Source organism: Arachis hypogaea, chromosome 20 (assembly GCF_003086295.3).
Source record: "Arachis hypogaea cultivar Tifrunner chromosome 20, arahy.Tifrunner.gnm2.J5K5, whole genome shotgun sequence".
Taxonomy (NCBI): domain Eukaryota; kingdom Viridiplantae; phylum Streptophyta; class Magnoliopsida; order Fabales; family Fabaceae; genus Arachis; species Arachis hypogaea.
Window position 1 is genome coordinate 47,892,423 of NC_092055.1, and position 20,527 is coordinate 47,912,949.

Below are 20,527 nucleotides of genomic sequence, written 5' to 3' on the forward strand. Positions count from 1 at the left end.
AAATGAAGGATAATAATGTACAAATGCCTGTTAATTATATATATTTTGTAGGGGTGAAAATGGAGAATCGAGATTGGGAATCAGAAGAGCTGTTCGACCAAGAAATGGTCTTCCTGAGTCTATTGTTGGTAACCAAAGTTGTTATCCCAATTTCCTTTCTTCTGTGGCTAATGCTATATCAGCAAAAAGCATGTTTCATGTTTTCTACAGTCCAAGGTAATAGATCAGAAAGATGTTTTCTTTTGTTTTTAGTTCTTATCAATATGCAAATCCGGTCTAGGGATTAAATGTTCAGCCATCTAACTTGCTATATTGCAGGGCAACTCATGCAGATTTTGTTGTATCTTATAAAAAGTATGCCAAAAGCATCAAGAATCCGGTGACCATTGGCACATGATTCAAAATGAAATTTGAAATGGATGAATCACCTGAAAGAAGGTCAACAGTGGCAATAGCTATGAATATTTTAGCTGCATACATCTCACGAAAATTTATATCCTGTGAGGAACATGAATCAATCTTCTTACCTTGCAGGTGTACTAGTGGTATAGTGACTGGAATGAGTGATTTGGATCCATACAGATGGCCTAAATCAAAATGGAGGTGCTTAATGGTACATTTTCAGTTTTTCTTGAAATATGCACCATGTTTTCCCCCCAAACATTTTCTCTAAGTTTACTGCTTTAATATCCAACAGGTCTTGTACCTTAAACTTATTTACTTTTTGACTGGTTACAAACTGATTTGGAAGAGGAAAAGGCACATGAAATTGCCAAGTTACAGGATGCTTTGCATGCAATAGTGAGCTTCACTTATTTTTCTTTCTCTTTTTCTCCTATTAACTTGCAGCCCCAAATCGAAAGTCACTGGAACTAGACCAGATGTTGAGGTGAGCTTCACTTATTCATCTCAAGAATACATTGTATATAGATTATGTTGTCACTATTTTTTTATTTTTGTCAGAATTTGATACTTGGAAAATAGATGAGAAATGGAAAAGTTTAAGGAGGCAGAGAAGACTGAGGCAGATGATCAATTCATAACCCCACTTTTTGAATCAATGGACACAATAATGATGAATGGTTTCTGTACAGATGAAGTTCCAATTTTAGAACCTAATTAAGCAACCTTATTGTATATTTTGACTTAATTAGAGGACAATAGTTGATGTATCAATAAACTTTGTTGATGTATAGTTGTTACTTGTTATTATAATTGATGTATCAACACTTTGTTTATATTTTGAATTATATTGACTTGTTTGTTTATAGTACTTTTCTTTTAGTTTGATAATACAATAAATTTGTTTATTTTTTGAAATATTATAAATATTCGAATACAAATTAGATAAAAATTTGTATTAAATTTATATTTATTTTGTATGAAAACAAGTTTGTTTTGTAATTGAAAAATACAAAAATTATTTTACCTTACTGACAGATTTATAGACAGATTTTTTATCTGTAATCAGAGTGTGAGATGATTTTCCAAGGTTCAAATTACAGACAGAAAATCTGTCGAAAAATCCGTCTGTAATTACAGATGGAAAATCTGTCTGCAAATCCGTCTGTAATTACAGATGAAAAATTTGTCGAAAAATTCGTCTGTAATTACTGACAGAAAATCCGTCGGAAAGTTCATCGACTTCGGAAACGGATGGAAAATTTACAGAGGAAAAATTCGTCGGTAACTGGTAAAAATCCATTGGTAATTTTCTGACAGAAAAAAATTCGTCGGTAAATAATTTCTAATGGGGCTTTTATAGAGGGACAAATTTCGTCGGTAACCGAAATCCGTTTGTAATAAAGACTAAATTTGTCTATAAATCTATCTGTATTAATCCATTTTCTAGTTGTGACGGTACGTTGAAATGTGATTATCGTGTATAATAAATCTTGAATGAATTTTCGTTGTTACAATAATTTGGCATGAACCTTAACCTTTAAAAAATAAATCAGTCTATAACCCATATAGCTTCTTACAATCTGGAGAAGAATAAGGTAGAGTTCTACTAGATTAACCTTAGATTATTTTTTCACAATCTACCATATATATTACCAATACATACATCATTTAAGTCATACACATACATCCTGTTAGTATATAATGTTGATTGTGATCTAATATTTCTAGAAGCAAAATCAAATATCTCCAATTGGAATTTCATCAAATCTGTTTTCTGTATATTCTTTACTAATTTATAGTGTATATATGTTTCATATATGATTTTTGGTTTACAATATGATGCTTGACAACAATGCCATCAAATTTGAGAAACAAACAACATTGGTGCTTTAATGTGGTGCGTGCATGTCAGATAGTCTTTGTTTCCATACTCCATGAATGTATGAATGTATCAAAACATTAAATGCCACACACCAAAATTTGAAGTGGCACTGTGCAGAGCTTGACAAATGACAAATGAAGTTTCTGGAGCTACCTTAAAAACCAAATAAATAAAAACAACCATCACTTAATTAGAAATATCAAATTGATGAGTTATACGATACCTGAAAAGTTTAATTTGGTATGTAAACATATTTCTGTTTTTATTTTCATATTTCTTCTTTTTTAATTAAAAGCAGAAAGTAACACCCAAAAAAAAGTAGAAAATTAGTGGCCATATATGTATATTAGACTTACTTATATTTTCACTCCACTAATTTTCCTTGTGTTGCGATGGGAATTTTGCCAGCAGAATTTCCAGCTTGAAAGTCAGAATAACTAGTTCCATAGATACCATTTTTCAAAAAGCACATGCATCAAAGTTAGAAACAAGTCAACCAACCCTTAATGAGTAACTTTAAATAAAACTTTTTTAAAAAAAAATCAATACTAAAAAATTTTTGTTTTGAAATAATGGCAAATTAAATCTTACACTTCACGAAGTTTTGGGAGTTGATTTAGTGACGCAGGAAGTGAACCTTCAAAGTTGTTCTTCTCCAAATGCCTTAGTATTGACATTGATAATCAAAGATTTAAAAGAAGAAAAAAGAAGTCGGTTAGAGATTAGAAATTAAGAATACTTTAAGATAATAAGTGAATGTTTTGCACTACATACAAAGTTTCTAACTCCTTCAATCCACTTAAGTCGGGAATGTGGCCTGAAAACTTATTGCTCCCAAGCCAACTGTACTCAAATAATCAGAAAATAAATTAACATGATTAAGTAGTATTAATTAAAACAAAAATAAATTAAATTAAATTAAATTAGTATCATAAAGTAAAAGTGCTAGATTCCGTACAGATGATTAAGTGCACTTAGATTGTTAATACTTGCAGGAAGCGACCCAGCCAGCCCCGCATTTGTTAAGTTCCTTCACAAATACAAATATTCCAAAAACCATGTGAAAATCCACAATCCAGAAACAATTGTTATTGTGAAAGAAGCCAAATTGAATGAACTAAATCAAAACAAACCAAAGAGGGTCGTCGTTAAGAATTTTATTTCGTACATCCTTTCTTCTTTCGTGATTTTACTTTTTAACCACTATGCTACTTATAAACAAAAAATAAGAATATATACGTATACATAATAACTAATTTAGTTTACTAATTTTTAATACGCACGTATGCTTTTTACTTTTAAAGAAAAAGAAAAAGGCACGTATAAACTTACAGTGAAATGACTCGTGCATTAAATTCATTTGTGCATGTAACCCCTGTCCATGAGTTCCCTTGAGGTAGGCAAGGATCACCCTTCCAATCAGCTGGTGGTTTCTCAATACTTTTAGCCAGGTCTTCCATTGCAATTACTATTATTGGAATTCATCAAAGAAATAAATAAATTATTCGAACAAATAAACATAAATATATAATTATTTATAAAAAATAAAATTTTATACAAGTGAATAATGAATTGATAGTAATACTATTTTGACTATGGTGTCTACATATTAAAAAAAATAAAATGCATGTTTAATCCGCATGCTTTTCTCTTAAAGTATAAATAAATAAATAATCCCACTACATATCCAATAGTTTTTGCCAACAAAGTTTAATTAAGTTGGTCCAAACTCCGAAAACAACTCACAGAATAAGCGCATAAATCACGCTTCTCCTTTTTCTTAGTGTTCCTTCTTCTTTTTCACGTATTTCCTTCATTTTCATTGTTATTCTTTTAATAGTTTTGTAATATTATGTATTTTTTTTGTTTGATTTTTTTATTCTTATTAAAAGGATAAAAAAAAAGATTATGAAAAGAAGAAGAAGAAGAGGGAGGAGTTTTAAGTTCTGAAAATTTTATCAAAAAGTAGCATCAAAACATTTTGAACGTGATACAAGAAGTTTATTACTTTTGACATCGAAATTTTTTAACCGTGATACAGGTTCTTGTTAAAAGGGTAAAATGATGATGATGGAGAGTTTTAAATTATGCAGAATTTATTAAAAAAATAACACCACAATTTTTTAACTATGACACAGAAAATTTTTAAATTTTGACATTGAAATTTTTTAACTGTAACATAAAAATTTCTTAATCGTGTCATTTCTAACTAAATGATGTACTTTTTTAATATTAAACTAGTTGAGTGGTATTGAATTATGAGAAGGTGAAAAAGAAACGAGAAGATGATGAGGATAATGATTAAAAAAGAAGAGGAGGAGGAAGAGTTTTAAATTGTGTAGAATCTATCAGAAAAATAACACCAAAACTTTTTAACTATGACACAAAAAAATTTTAATTTTGACACCGAAATTTTTTTAACCATGACACAACTTGTTAAAAAAGTTAAATAAGAAAAATTATGAAAATGTGAAAGAAGAAGAATGATGATGATGATGATGATAAAAAGGAAGAGGGGGAGGAACGGGATCTTTAAATTATGCATAATTTATTAAAAATAGCACAACGAAATTTTTTAACTGGACATAGAAAATTGCTTAATCAAAATTTCTTATCATTGAACTAATTGAGTGATACTGAACTCGAGAGATCTAGTAATTTCTATGTCATTTAAAGTAATATATAAGAAATTTAGTCATTTATGTGTCATTTGTAACAATTTGATGTGTCATCCACCAGAGATTTTGGTGTCATTCACAAAAAAAAAACTTGTGTTATTCATAAAAAATTTGTGTCAATTACAACTAAATGATGTGTTTTTGTTATCATTAAATTAATTGTGTGATATTTAACTAAAAATAAGAAGATATGGTGATGATAACGAAAAAGAAAAAAATAGAAGAAATAAAATGAAAAAAAAAAGAAAAAAAAAGAAAAAAAAGAGGAAGAAAGAGGTGGTAGTGGTTATGGTGACAACAATAATAATAACAAAAAAGAAAGATGAAAAAAAAAGAGAAAAAGAAGTAGAAATAACAGTATTGTAAGTTAAAATAAAAAGAAGAAAAAGAAACACGTACATCAATTAACATGTAAATGTAAAATACGTTATAACAATTTAGTTGGATTTAGTTAAATATTTTATTTGGTTATAGAATGTTTTCAACAATTAAATATGCAGAAATAGAGTTAGATTAATTGATTAATTGATTAATTAAGTTGCATTAATTCTGTTTTTGAGGCTAACATAAAAATATATATTATGTCCCGATTTTTAAATGTACAAATTTTATAATAATTTTTGTTTGAAAATAAGTTTGTTTTTCTGTGTTTTTAACATCATAAAATTAAAAAAATAAAATAAATTATATAACTAATTATTATTCACATAAGGATATTTTGTATGTAAAGATAATATAGATGTAAATTGTTAAATAATTTAATATATTTGATTAAATAAACTAACATAAATGTGTATCTTTACTGTTATATTCAAATAAAAATACCTTTACGTAAATAACTACTTTTATATATGCTTATAGAGAATATATATGTAATTCTATCTCAAAAATATATATGTAGGAAAATCATTTTAAAAAAATGAGCATCAACTAATTTTTTTATTATAAATTTTTTAACTTTATTTTTTTTATAAAATTTATAATCTAAATTTAAAATTTAATATTAAATTTATAACTGGAAAAAAACTTTCCAGCTGAAGTCAACGTATAGTAAACACAAGAGCGAATAATGACAAGAGAAGTTAGTTAAAAGTTACCATCTCTTGTCCGAGTATGGCCACCGAGTGGAAAAACCTGATAGACTTCACCAGCATTGATAACTGGTGCTACCTCTCCCCTGGTACTGGTTAATGTAATCTTGGTGTGCCCAGAAAGTGGCCACTGGGCACCATAAACCGTTACACCCTTAGTTGTGGCATTAAGTCTGGAGAAGAATTTGTTTTCATTAATGGAAACATCAAAGATTCTCCAACTATCAGGGCTTGGAATTCTGTTATCTTGGAAATACAGCGAGATGTAATACTGGGACGCTGGAAGTGCTACTGTGGGCCAATTGATTTCAAGTGTCTTGTCATTGGTGGTTATTCCTGCACTGAATGCTTTTGCTGGTGGAAGGTTCCAGAAGTCTGAAGAACTTACATTTGATTGGCTTTTCACAACGTACTTTTGTTGCTCTTTGTATGGTTGCCACATGCGGTTAAATTGGTCATCTGGAAAACTAGGTTAACGTACACATGCATTTTAATTATTAGAATGAACTATTCTCATCATGCCTTATTTTATTTCACATTTATATATCTTGTGTTCAGAAAGGGTACAAGAATCCAATATTAGAGCTAGGTATTTTAGTTTTCCAAGTTCTAGACCAAAATTTTCTGTTTCTCTACTAAAAATTAATCGTATGTATAAATACATGCACATAGATAGAATTAGAGCATTTTCTTGAAAGGGGTCATAGTGAAAAACATAACCTTAATAAAGAGAAAAATGAAAAAAAGGAGGGCCAACATAAAAATTAAAGAATTTTATATATACAAAATTTTAATTTGGGCCCGTTATGTACTATAAATTTTCTGCGTATTTCACTTATTTTTAATATTTATTTTATATTTTAATATATATTTTATATGAATAATTAATCTAATAATTAAATTTTTATGTATATGTAATATAATTATAATATTTTATTGAATTTTTCCATAATCATTTTAGTCATTCATGCACTAATTTTAAATTGATAAAATCAATCATTGATTATGAAAGCATTTATTAAAATACAATCATTTAACAGAAATTCTAGAACAACTTTAATTTTGTTGCTATTTTCTTTAGAGTGTTGGAATTTTTAGTAGAAAAAAAAATGAGGTAATTATTGTCACATAGAATTTGTATTTTCTTCTCTCTTTATCTTTTCCATCTTCCTTTTGTTTGGAAAAACAAACATGCATGTTAAAAAAAATTGACGAATTATCAACCCCAAAAATTACTCAAATACCCAAGCAAAACTAACCTAATCTAACATAATTAGTTTTGAAGTTATTAAATACTTAACAAGTTTTAAAGTAGAAGAAGATGTACCTAATGAAGTGTTGACTTCCAAAAGCATGCCTAGCAACAGCTACAAGGGCATACTTGTCAAAATCAGTGGGATTATAGACAGAAGAATCCAGAAGAGTGAGGTCCAGGGCTGAGATGAAGGGACTTGAACTACCAGTATATTTGTTCCTCGCCACACACACCCCCAAATTCCTCCCCATTGCTCGTAACACAACCTCATAGTAGGAGCTAAGACCCTTGGCATAGTCATCCGTCGTGTTCACAATGCTCCACCGCGTCCCTTCCACGATCTGGTCAAACACCGGCGGTTGGTTCTTGCCGTCAAAATTCCCGTAGTAATACACCGTTTTCAAGAGGTATCTGTTGTTCTTGGTTACTGGGAAAGAATAGCAGAATTTCCTCGACGCTGCATCGGGAAAGTAACGCAACGTAGTGAGTAAGGGTGATATGTCTGGTTTTGTAATGGTGGCGGAGTTTCCAATCTTGATGTATTTCCCATCACTATCAGGAATGTATTTCAGGCCATCCACCGTTATACCTTGGGTTGCCCCGCAGTTTATAAAATACCCTGCATGCAGATACGCTTTCAGATATCTTCATCTGTAATGCAAATAATTTAATTCGACGTAAAATTGGATTTGCAGCAAGTTGGTGATAACAATGATGATTATATATTTATTGATGATGATGAATTGGATTATTGCATTGGAATTTGGGGTTAATTTGATTCATTTAAGGGTAATGTTTTGTTAATAATACCTGAAGGGTTGGAAGCTATGGCAAAGAAGGGGGCAGTAAGAAGGCACAGAGATAGGAGCAAAATGGAGGGGCTCATGTTATTGTCATAAGCCACTACTGCCCCACCTGAAAGCATGCGATTTGGGAAGCTATGTCGTTGTTTTGTTGGGAAGGTAAGGAGGAGAAGGCGAAAGAGAAGGTGGTGTGCGACATGGCAAAAGCTAAGGTTTCAGATTTACATTTGGAGTTGACACGTCCTGGGTTGTCCTGAAAGATAGAAAATTGGTCATGCCTTAGATCTAAACTTGGGGTGACCTTATTCTAATAACAACAACAGTAAATAATAATAATAATAATAATAATAATAATAATAATAATAATAATAATAATAATAATAATAATAATCTATAACAATATATAATGTAAATGAGTTATACTATGTATACACCAAAATTAGTTATGTCAGTCACTAGTATAAAACACATGCTGGAATATGAATACACATTGAAAATAAATTAAGTTACACTTGTATTTATACACAAATACATTGGTGGCTAATTTCAATAGCTAACTTTGATGTACAAATAACATTTTTGAATGTGAATACATAGAATTTTGGTATCCAAGTTTAAGTTCTAATATTACCCTTAGTGATAGAAGTTCTCTCGTACATATTTCAGTTATATTAAATAAATAAAATAACTTCCACAATTAACAGCAACTTATATTTTCCTATCTCATTTTTATCTGTTATTTCACTAACAGTTATAGAAATATCATGTCTAATCTCTTCTTCAATTTTTTATTTCCAATTAATCTATTCTTTTATTTTTTTTTTTTTACTTTTTTCAATTTTTTTTTTACTTTTTTTCCCAATTCTAGATGTGCTTCTTTATATAGAACAATTATTTGGATAAATTTTTAGGCTTCTTGAATTAGATAATGATTATGCCAAATGTTGGTTTTTGGCGCAATATATGAAAGGAGAAAAAGAATAAATAAAATATAAAGAAGTATTTAGTGAGAGGTGATAAATAGTATTTTATGGATCTTATCCGTTTTGCGTTAGGTATGTTCTTTACGTGAGTACTTTATTCTAAATAACATTTTAATCTCATTATTCTTTTATAGTTTGTTTTGGAACGATGAAAAAATGTACTTTTCTTTCTTTATATATATATATATAACAATATATAATGGCAAAATCTGTTTTAGTGTCAAAATTCTTTTTTAATTTTGTCCTTTCTAATAATATATTTCACTATATGTCAGTTATTCTATGTTAAAAACCTTCCACTATTTCATCTTCTCTCTTGTTACATACATCCAGGTTCTCTCTTATCTCATACGTTCACATTTACGAAACTTCTATAATTATCTCTTTCTTCTTTTATTATCTCTCACCTCAGATTACTGTTATTGCATGATAAAAAAAATTTCGTTTCTTATCCATCTTCTCATGCATCTTTCTTACTTCACTTAAATATAACGTAAAGCCAAATATAATTTTCTTTCCATCGTTAAATAAAAGTGTAAAACTATGTTTATATGGTTTTCTTGATTAATTACAGTTGACAACATACCAATGAAAGATTCACGTGAAAGTGATCGACCGACTTGGCAAGACTATGTCAAGTGACGAAGACAAAACATTAGTGAAGAACCGAGGCATCAACACTTGGCCAGAAGGCATGCTAGTTACTGACAGAGTATTAGACGAGAAAAACAAATTGATATATCGATAATACCATTAGAAGATATCACAAATATACCCATAATTATTGCTTCTCATCAATACTTTGTGTCAGGTACTCTAAGTTATACTTCCAATTAACAAATTTATGTTGTTAGTTTGTCATTTATTCGAATTATTTCTACAATATAACTATGTTACTGTATTCTTAGTACTATTTATCTATAATTTTTTACTAAATGTACTCTTAAGTTCTCAACATACATTATTTTCATGCTAATGATAAATTTTTTAAATATTCAGATGCTCGTAATAACAGCAGAGTTGGTACAAGTAATAGACCGAACGAAGATAATATGAGTAGGAATCCTATATATTTATTCATTTAATTAATAATAATTTATTTTTTCTTAAATTTTGATTCAATAAACTTTCCATTATTGTCCTAAATAATATTGTTATAGATATTATTATATTATCTTAATGTACTTTAAATCTATAACAATATATAATGCGAATAGTGGGTTTGATATTCAATTCTTTTTTCTTATTTTACCCCTATCTTTATAAACTAAAACTACGTACTCAGTCACGTCTTGTAAACTATCCATTAACTGACGTGAGAGTTATGTAACTTCTTCACTTTCAATTGTAAAAAGGATTAAAATCAAACTGCTTACTCTCAATCGTGAAAGGATTAAAATACTTATCTTTTAATAATATAAAATTAAACATAATAAATATAAAAACTATTACCAAAACATTTTATTAATAGTAATCTAAAGATAATTAAACTATTTAAAATAATTATAATTATAAATATTTTTAAAAGATAAATATTTAATAATAAATATAAGCATTTTAATATAAGTATTTTATTATTTTTAAAAACATCTACACGGAGAGTTAACATTACAATAGAAAAATATTTTATTAAGCAAACAGTGGAGAATTTGGTATCTAATTCTTTTTTTATTTTATCTCTGTCTGTGTAATCTAAAACTACGTACTCAGTCACATTTTGTAAATTTTTTACGAGGAAGTTATGTAACTTCTCCACAAAGGTATTAAAATCAAACAGCTCACCCTCAATCATGAAACAGAATAAAAAAACCCTTTCACTTGCAATTGTTTGTTTTTTTTTGTCTTCCTACCTTATGTTCTGATACAAAAATAAAAATGAAAAATTCAACAAATCAACAATCAACGTCGACCCACTTGGACAGAACATGCTAAGTGAAAAAGGCAAAACATGACAATAGAAGACGTGAAACTTATCAGGAGATTATTCGACAAGGAAAACAAATTGTCATATCAACTGATACAACTCCTATTTCAACTCCAATGCCAAACACATGTGTGGAGTTACCCGATTAACTACAAACATACACAGGGTAACCTGATTAACTACAATTTGACAAATGACCACAGTTACCACCCATCATCAATTTGATACAGATAACATAAAACTTGACATGGATAATGATAACTAATTTTCTTTGGTATGAATTCAATCAGTTCTGAATATTTAAATTCTACGTTATGAAAAATACAGGAATAAAAAGGAATGACAATAGAACTATCACAAGTAACAGACATCATAATAACATAATTGGTTCGTATTATGTGATTGATATTCTGTAACAAAATTAATCAAATTAATATACATGGTTTATTTTATATCTGAGTACTATTGTTTAATTTTACATAGAAAATTATACATATACCGATATATTCCTTAATCAAATAATACATTAAACAATATATAAAGTTATAAAGTTAACAATATAAAATGTTAGAATTAAAGTTTGGTGTCCAACTTTTACAGACATCATTCATTGTAAAAAATTTATTTCATAAAATAAATTTAATAGTCAAAATAATAATTTTTTTAATATTCCATCTTCATCATACAATATAATATATAATGTAATATATAATATTTACATATTTATATTTATTTAACAAACAAGATTATGAATTTAATTATAAATATTTAAAAAAAAAAATAAAAAATATATTCAAAAGACTAATAATAACAAATAGAATAAGAAAAAATATATATATTTCTTATTACACATAATAACAACATAATAAATTTGTTTAATATTTTATTTAATTTAAATTTATAAATTTTATACATTCTAAAAGTTAAATAAATTATAAAATTTTTATTTTTGTTTTTTAATTTTTTTATTCTTGTTGTTTAGATCAATTTATTAAATTTATAATTTTAAAAATAAAATTAAAAAATTAATCTCTTCATAACAATAAAAAAGCGACTATAGCACTTGTTAAGCCGCTAATACTTATAATGTCAATTATTGGATAATTTTTCAAATATAATATTATAAGAATTCAAAATTTTCTCTCTGTATCATTCTAAGAAAATTCTACTAGATATATGTTTAATAATATATTTGTTATTAAATTTTCTCACTTTATAACAAAAAAAACTTAGATGATAATTCTGGTATAATTTTTTTTTGACTTTTTTTCATACAATTTAGTTTATCATTTAATTTGAATTACTTTTACAATATATATCTATGTTAATGTATTCTTAGTACCATTTATCTACTAAATATATTCTTAAGTTCTCAACATACATTATTTTCATGTTAATAATAAATTTTTTAAATATTCAGATACTCATAATAACAACAGAGCTAGTCCAAGTGACCGAATGGTGATAATATGGGTAGGAATCCTATAAATTAATTTATTTAATTAATAATAATCAATTTTTTCTTAAGTTTTGGTTCAATAAATCTTTCATTATTGTCCTAAATAAGATTGTTATAGATCTTATTATATTATCTTAATATACTTTAAATACTTATAATGTCAATTATTGGGTAATTTAATGATTTTCGAATATAATATTATGATAGCAAGGATAGTAACATGCTGCATGCAAAGGGAGCAACGCATGCAAAGTACAATGAGGATCGTAACAAGAATGACCAACAAATGCAACTAACAGAATTGGTGCCTATTAAGCGGACGTGACATTGGCAAGAAGGACGTGTGTGAATTGTGAGCCTTCCTTTGTGAATCTCTCTCTGAATTCTCTTTCTGTTGTTCCCTTTTTGTTTCTCATTCTTTCTTCTGCTCTGTGGCTTTGTGCAGGTTGAGCCAGGCTACCATTACAAATTCCCAATCCTCTCAGCCCCAATATTATACTCCCATTGATTCTATTTGTAATTTTCCTATACTTACATATACATATGTGGTTTTTACTTAATTTGAATAAGCAGCCGTATCATTTTGGTGCTTTCATTGAGCTGGCATGGCAGACAACACGCGACTCCAAACGATGCAATCGGCCATTACTAGGCTAACTGAGCAAGGGAAGAGTCACCGTGAACAAATATCTACTATCAATAGCGTGCTAGCTAACATTCAGGTTCAATTGGCCCAATGTCTTGAACAAAAGTAGCGGCCCACCGACATGACTCTTGGGGGTCGGGCTTTGCTCCACCACGCCAAATGAAAATTGATTTCCCGCATTTTGCTGGTGGTGATGACGTTATGCAATGGATTTATTCTGAGGATCGTTTTTTGAAGATTACAATATGCCTGAACAGCAGAAGATTGACTTGGTGGTGGTGAAATTAGAGGGTAAGGCACTAGCATAGTTCCAGCTCTTGGAGAAGACAGGCCAGGTGACAGATTGGTTTTCTCTTTCCACAGCTATTCAGCTTTGATTTGGTTCCTCACAGTTCAATAATCCTTGGGAGGATTTACTGAAGCTCAAACAGGTAAACTCTGTTTCTAATTACTTTTATGCTTTCAATAATTTGGCCGCCCAAACTTATGGCATGATGATGCCTTACTCCTGGACTATTTTGTGGGTGGCTTGCACCCGGAGCTCTGCCGAGATGTGAAATCTCGCTGCCCACCTTTACTGTTACAGGCGGTCGCTTTAGCAAAATTGTTTGAAGCCCGTTTCCTCCCGGTGCCACCTCACAATCGGTCACCACAACCACCTTTCATTCCATTGGATCAACGGCCACTGATACCTACGTAGGCCCCTAAATCATTGGCGACCCTTCCACTGCCAGACCCTGCATGCACCCCATTTTTACCCACCCCTGCTAAGCATCCCCAGCTTCAAAAACTTTCGCCTATAGAAATCCAATTTTTTCGAGCAAACGGGTTGCGTTTTACTTGTGATGAAAAAATTTCATTTTGTCACCGTTGTGCCTCCAAACAATATTTTATAATTCAAACATTAGAGGACATTCCAGTTGAGCCAGATAATGGTGGTGAGACTATTCCTGTGCCTGATAAGGACCAAGAATCAGAGTTAGAAGCCCTTAAGATACCACATTTGTCATATAATGTGTTGTTAGGCTTCACTCAAGGCCTTCCATTTGTCTCTCGGGCTCTATTAAGAATCACCCTATTCGTATTTTGATGGATGAAGGGAGTTCAGATAATTTTATCCATCCGTGTTTGGCAGCAGCACTGAAACTTGTGATTCACCAAGCCCCTCCGTTTGCGGTAGAGGTGGGAAATGGTGAGTTCCTGCGTTGTGAAGGAGAAATTAAAGATGTTCCGGTTGTTGTCTAAGATAATTGCCTGTGCATTTCGGCCTATCTTTTACCTATTACCTGGAGGAGTTGGTGCTTGGTGATAATTGGTTAGAAACCTTGGATACTCACTTGGTCAATTATAGGGGTCAATTATAGGGAGAAGTTTATCACGTTCTTGGCTGGTAATCACTTGGTTACCTTGAAAGGGGAGCGAAAACAAATTTCGGAGCCAACTTTATTACATGAGTTTAAACGACTTAAGCAGTAGATGGTATAATTGCTTTGTTTACATGGCAGGTTAGGCAACTTCCAGGGGAGGAAGATTTTCTTCCCCATTGGCCTTTCCTCTTGAGTTAGCGCCTAATTTCGCAGAATTACTACATGGTTTCCCTGAGATTTTTCGCCCTTCCAAAGGGCTTCCACCGAAGCGAGCACATGATCATCATATTCCTCTAATTTCTGTTACTACTTCTGTGAAGGTTCGACCCTATAGGTATGCTCATAGCCAGAAGACAAAAATAGAGAATCTAGTGACGGAAATGTTAAATGAAGGAATCATTTGCTCGAGTACTAGTCCTTTTTCATCACCGGTGATTTTGGTAAAAAAGAAGGACGAATCTTGGCGCTTTTGCACTGAATATAGGGCATTGAATGCGGCAATGATCAAAGACTCTTTTCCTATGCCAACAGTGGACGAATTATTGGATGAATTGTTTGGCGCTCGATTTTTCTCTAAACTAGTTCTCAGAGTAAGGTATCATCAAATTCGGGTCGCCCTTGAGGATTGCTACAAGACTGCATTTAGGACTCACCACGGTCTCTATGAATGGCTAGTAATTCCATTTAGGCTGACAAATGCACCAGCTACATTTTAATCCCTTATGAACTCGGTGTTTGCTGATATGTTACGCAAATTCGTGCTGGTGTTTTTCGATGATATCTTGGTTTATAGTCTTGATTGATCTACACATCTGACATACTTATGCAGGGTCCTATCGGTTCTAAGAGACAATTGATTGGTTGCAAAGTTGTCTAAGTGCTCTTTTGGCCAGCAGAGTATCGATTATCTTGGTCATATAGTCTCCGGCGAAGGGGTCTGGGTGGATGATGCTAAGGTCTCAGCTATTAAGGATTAGCCTATTCCTACATCAGTGTGCCAACTACGAGGTTTTGTAGGCCTTGCAAGCTATTATCGTAAATTTATCAAGAATTTTGCTATAATGGCATTGGTGCGTGGCAGAAGTGAACCAATTAAGAGGATCAAAATATGGAATGCGTTGCAAGTATAGCTCTCAACCAGCTAAAGTCTGCCTCACCAATTTAAAAAGAGTTGTCCCAAATTTTAGAAATAAAAATACTGGGGGTATGAGTCCCAGGTCGTCTCCCAACGAGTTGCAGGAAAGAGTGCTAATTTATTAATTAGAAATTTTCCTGAAGGTTTGAGTTTGATAATGAATAACTAAATTAATTGAGAATTAAAGCAATAAAAATAAACTAAGAATAATTATTGATATTCCAAATAAAAGGTCTTGACTGGGGGAATAATTAAGTGGAAGTTCCATCCTTGTTGGAATCTTCTCAAGCGTAGTGTAAAGAGGTTGTTGTTCTCACTAGGTTAACCCTTACTAAATAAAGGAAAGTTTAGTGATTAAACCAACTCTTACCCGCAATTCCTAGTCCTCTCCCTTGGGAAGATCCAGCGTTAGCAGATACAGAATTAGCCAAAAATGTCCAATTTAACTATGCACTTGAGCATTCCAACTCAAGTGTCTCCTCTTAATCAACCCCCGTGTCAAGTGGAGGATCTACTCCTTTGACATGAAATTAACAATCATAAAAATATAAGAAGACATAATTAAATAAAATTAAATAGATAATTAAAATTAATTAAACATAAAAATAATTCTCTATATTAATAAACTCAAAATGTAACATACTTATTTGAATAGAGTCAATAATCAACTGAAAAGAGTAAAGAATAAGGAAACAAACTAAAGTAGTATCTTCACGGAGGTAATGGCTCTTCAGCATCCAAAATCTAAAGCAAAAGCATAAATTATCAGTGTAACACTCATCCAAATTCAGATCTAAAACTAAAGTAATCCTAATGTGATGAATTTGAATGTCTGTGTATGCCTATGGGTCTCTCCTTTTGAGTTTCGGTACGTTCCCTAGCTTTAGTCTGTGTTTCTGGGCTGAAAACTAGGTCAAAATGCGGCTCGAAATTGCCCCCAACATATTCTGTTATTTTTGCAGATCGCGCAGGTCACGCGTACGCGTCGTCCATGCGTTCGCGTCATTCAACGATTTTCCTTGTCACGCGTTTGCGTCGTTCACGTGTTCGCGTCATTCGTGCAGACTCCAATCCACGCGTTCGCGTCGTTCGTGCAGACTCCAATCCACGCGTTCGCATGGGCCATGCGCTCGCGTCATTGCTCGCTGGTCATCTCCTTAGTTTCTTGTGTTCCTTCTATTTTTGCAAGCCTCCTCTCCAATTTCCAAGTCCTTCATGCCCTATGAAGCCTGAAACACTTAACACACGGATCACGACATTGAATGGGATAAAGGAGAATTAAAATACATAATTAAAAGTCTCTAGGAAGTAAGTTTTCAATCATAAACAATTTTGGGAAGGAATTGTAAATACATGCTAATCATATGAATAAGTGGGTAAAGATTTGATAAAACTACATAATTAAACACAATATAAATCATAAAATAATGGTTTATTAACCTCCCCACACTTAAACATTAGCATGTCTTCATGCTTAGTTGAAGGAGATAAAATAAATGAGTAGGAAAATATAAAACTCATGAAATGAAATGCAACCTATATATATAAATGCAACTATATGATTCTTGTCTACTTGGCAAAAAGGAAACAAGCTCTTCAAGACAAACATAAATTGGATCTCACTAATTTAATTTATATAGTAAAAACAGGTAACATTGTAAGAAGACAGCTCATGAAAGCAGAAAACATAGAATTAAGCACTGAACCCTCACTGATGGTGTATATGCACTCTATTCTCTCAAGTGCATAGGGTAATCACTCTACTCTTCTCTAATCATGCTTTCTAAGTTTTTGTTTTTCACCTAACCAATCAACAATATTTAATGTACCAATGCAAACATCATGAGGTCTTTTCAAGGTTGTAATGGGGCTAAGGTAAGGGTAAGGGTATATACTCTGTATAACTCTAGAATCATGCCTAGCTACCCAAAATTTTCACTTCTGCATTACATACTCATGTATTAACTTTTCCTTTTAACTTGTATCATATATGCATTGATCTTTTTATTAGCTTAATATTGGGGTAATTTTTCCCCTTATTTAAGTACTTAATTATTACTTTTTTTTAACTAGGAAAATAATCATAACTTATCAATGCACATGGATTTTTAATTTTTATAGTTTCACATGAGTATGTACCCAAATTCCTATTATTTTATCATGACACATTCCCTTATTAACCCTTGTTCCCACAATTTTCCCATACTTAATTAACACATAATTTCTATCTTAAGCTATCCAAAGATTCAATTGGGATATTTAATTGTTTTTCTGCTTAAAGCTAGTAATGTGGTAAAATATAGAACAAATGGGATTAAAAGGCTCAAAGTGGCTAACAAAGGTAATTTAAAGGGTAGGCTTATTTGGGATAAGTGAGCTAAAATCAAATAATGGCCTCAATCATATGCATGCATATAACACATTAAACATTGGACATATAGGATGAAATAAAATAAAGGTTACAATCATAGAGAAGTAAACACACAAGAATAAAATATTTATGGTTAAATAATGTAACCATATAATTAAGCTCAAATCTCACAAGTTATGTGTTCTTAGCTTTTTACACTATGTTCCAATTACAACTTCTAATAAGTTTAACACAAAAGATTTATTTTAAATTAGTGAAAATTTTCAAAAATAGGGTCTTAGAAGAAACTTATTATTTTCAATCAAGTAGAACATGCATGCAAATAACCTATTTCTATGCAATCTATTCTATCCTAGACAACAGAAAAATTAACTAAATATGCTATATTGTTAGTGTTTTAAGGAAAAGAAATTACCTCAGGAAGTCAGGTACTGACCGACCTCCCACACTTAAAGCTTTGCACCGTCCTCGGTGCCATCTGTCAGGAACAAAAGGGGGCTGGTAGCAGCATCTCCACTATCGGGATCCTCATGGCTCCTTGAGCTGGTATATAAAGTGGAGTCCAGGGTGTCTAGGTCTTCTCTAGGTGGTTGGTTACCAACAAGTAGCTCTTTAAGGTATGTAAATCTGTGCTTGTTACGACACTCTCTCTGCTTTCCTTTGCGTTCAAGCTGGTCTAACTGATGAGACACAGAAGTTGGTGAATTAAAAATTATTAAAATAGTTACGTTGCAAGTATAGTTCTTAACTCACCAAAAATCTGCCTATCAATTTAGAAATATGTCACAGAGAGTTTAATTTAAAAATTACTGGGAGTTTAAGTCCCAGGTCGTCTCCCAACGAGTTGCAGAAAGGTGTGCTATTTTATTAATCAGATGTTCCAAGAAGTTGAGTTAAGTAGGTGGAAAATTAAATTGAGAAAATTCAAATAATATGAATAAAAGCCTTGACTGGGAGTTGATTAGTTGGAATCTCTATCATTGATGGGATGATTTCAAGATTAATTTATAATTAATGGTTGTTCTGTTTAGTTATCCTTTACTAGGTAAAGGCAAGTCAAACAAGTTGAAATGCTAGATCTGTTCACGAGTTGCAACCCACTTAGTTCAAAGGGATTGGTGTTAGTGATTAGATAACAATGCAACAGTTAACCCAATTACAAATTTTCTTTCAATCCTTCCAACTCAAGAGTTCCTTTCAATCAACTCCCTATCAAGTGAGGGAACTACTTACTCATTGCAAATAATAAATCCATAACACATGAAAGGGAATTAAAAGAAGACATGATTATTGGAATGGAAAATAAATTAAAATGGAAGAAATAATCCTTATACTAAATAATCATGAAAGTATTCAAATGACAAAATTGAACAAAGCAAAGAACATGGAAGAGTAAAACCAAGTTAAGAAAACGAACTAGAATGACGAAGTCTTGATGAGGAAATAACTCTTCTCAATGTTCCAATGCTTAGACCAATTGAAAATTAAAATTCTTAAACCTAGAGAAAAAAAACTAAAGGAGTAAAACTAGATCTAAAACAGAAAACTATGTAGAATGAATGTTGTCTTTTGTTTCTGCATATTCTCTGGATTTAGTCTGCTGTTCCGGGCCGAAAACTGGGTCAAAATAAGGTCCAAAATTGCCCCCAGCGAATTCTGCAGATTATGCAGATCGCACATGTCACGCGATCGCGTCATCCATGCGGACGCGTCATTCGCATTTTTCCTTGCCACGCGTTTGCGTCGTCCACGCTACCATGTCGCTTTAGCTTTTCCAATCTGCGCGGCCGCGTGAGCCATACGGCCGCGTTACTGCGATTTGCTCTCCTTCGCGCGGTCGCGTGAGCCATGCGACCGCGTCACTTCTCGCTGGTTATCTCCTCAAATTCTTGTGTTCCTTCCATTTTTGCTAGCTTCCTTTCCAATCTCCAACTCGTTCATGCCCTATAAAGTCTGAAACACTCAACACACAGATCACGGCATCGAATAGAATAAAAGAGAATTAAAATTATATAATTAAAGTCTCTAGGAAGCAGTTTTCAAACATGTTATAAATTCAGGAAGGAATTATAATTTCATGCTAATTTAATGAATAAATGGGTAAGGATCATGATAAAACCACACAATTAAACACAATATAAACCATAAAATAGTGGTTTATCAACCTCCCCACACTTAAACATTAGCATGTCCTCATGTTTAATTGAAGGAGATAAGGAAATAAGTATGAACATGTAGAAATTCAAGAAATGCAATGCAAGCCTATATATATATATAAATAAATGCAACTATATGATTCTTGCCCACTTGATCAAAAGTAAATAAGCTCTTCAAAACAATTACAAATCAAATTCCACTAATTCTATCAGTATACAATAAAACAGATAAAAGTGCAAGAAGATAGCTCATGAAAGCAGGGAACATGAAAATTCAAGCATTGAACCCTCACTGATAATGTATGTACGCTCTAATCTCTAGTGTATAGGGTAATCACTCTATCCTTCTCTAATCATGCTTTCTAACTTTTG

General features: G+C 31.4%; 1 protein-coding gene across 1 annotated transcript; it reads right to left on the reverse strand.

Moving 5' to 3' along the window:
* Nucleotides 1-2,161: 2,161 nt before the first annotated feature.
* Nucleotides 2,162-8,283, reverse strand: LOC112782344 (probable LRR receptor-like serine/threonine-protein kinase PAM74). The gene is made up of 9 exons (XM_025824698.3): nt 8,122-8,283; nt 7,384-7,930; nt 6,063-6,523; nt 3,620-3,755; nt 3,246-3,317; nt 3,062-3,130; nt 2,879-2,950; nt 2,644-2,724; nt 2,162-2,440 (listed from the first exon to the last, which is right to left on the reverse strand). The coding sequence occupies exons 1-8, from the start codon at nt 8,234-8,236 to the stop codon at nt 2,652-2,654; spliced, it is 1,545 nt and encodes a 514-aa protein (XP_025680483.1). The 5' UTR covers nt 8,237-8,283; the 3' UTR covers nt 2,162-2,440; nt 2,644-2,651.
* Nucleotides 8,284-20,527: the final 12,244 nt, after the last annotated feature.

Excerpts from the sequence above, each read along its gene's own strand:
- LOC112782344 (XM_025824698.3), bottom strand. The coding sequence starts at position 8,236 with ATGCTTTCAGGTGGGGCAGTAGTGGCTTATGACAATAACATGAGCCCC. Across the intron at positions 3,131-3,245 it reads CTAAGTGCACTTAATCATCT|TTGGCTTGGGAGCAATAAGT; the intron begins GTACGGAATCTA and ends ATTTGAGTACAG. Across the intron at positions 2,951-3,061 it reads TTGAAGGAGTTAGAAACTTT|GCATTTGGAGAAGAACAACT; the intron begins GTATGTAGTGCA and ends GTCAATACTAAG.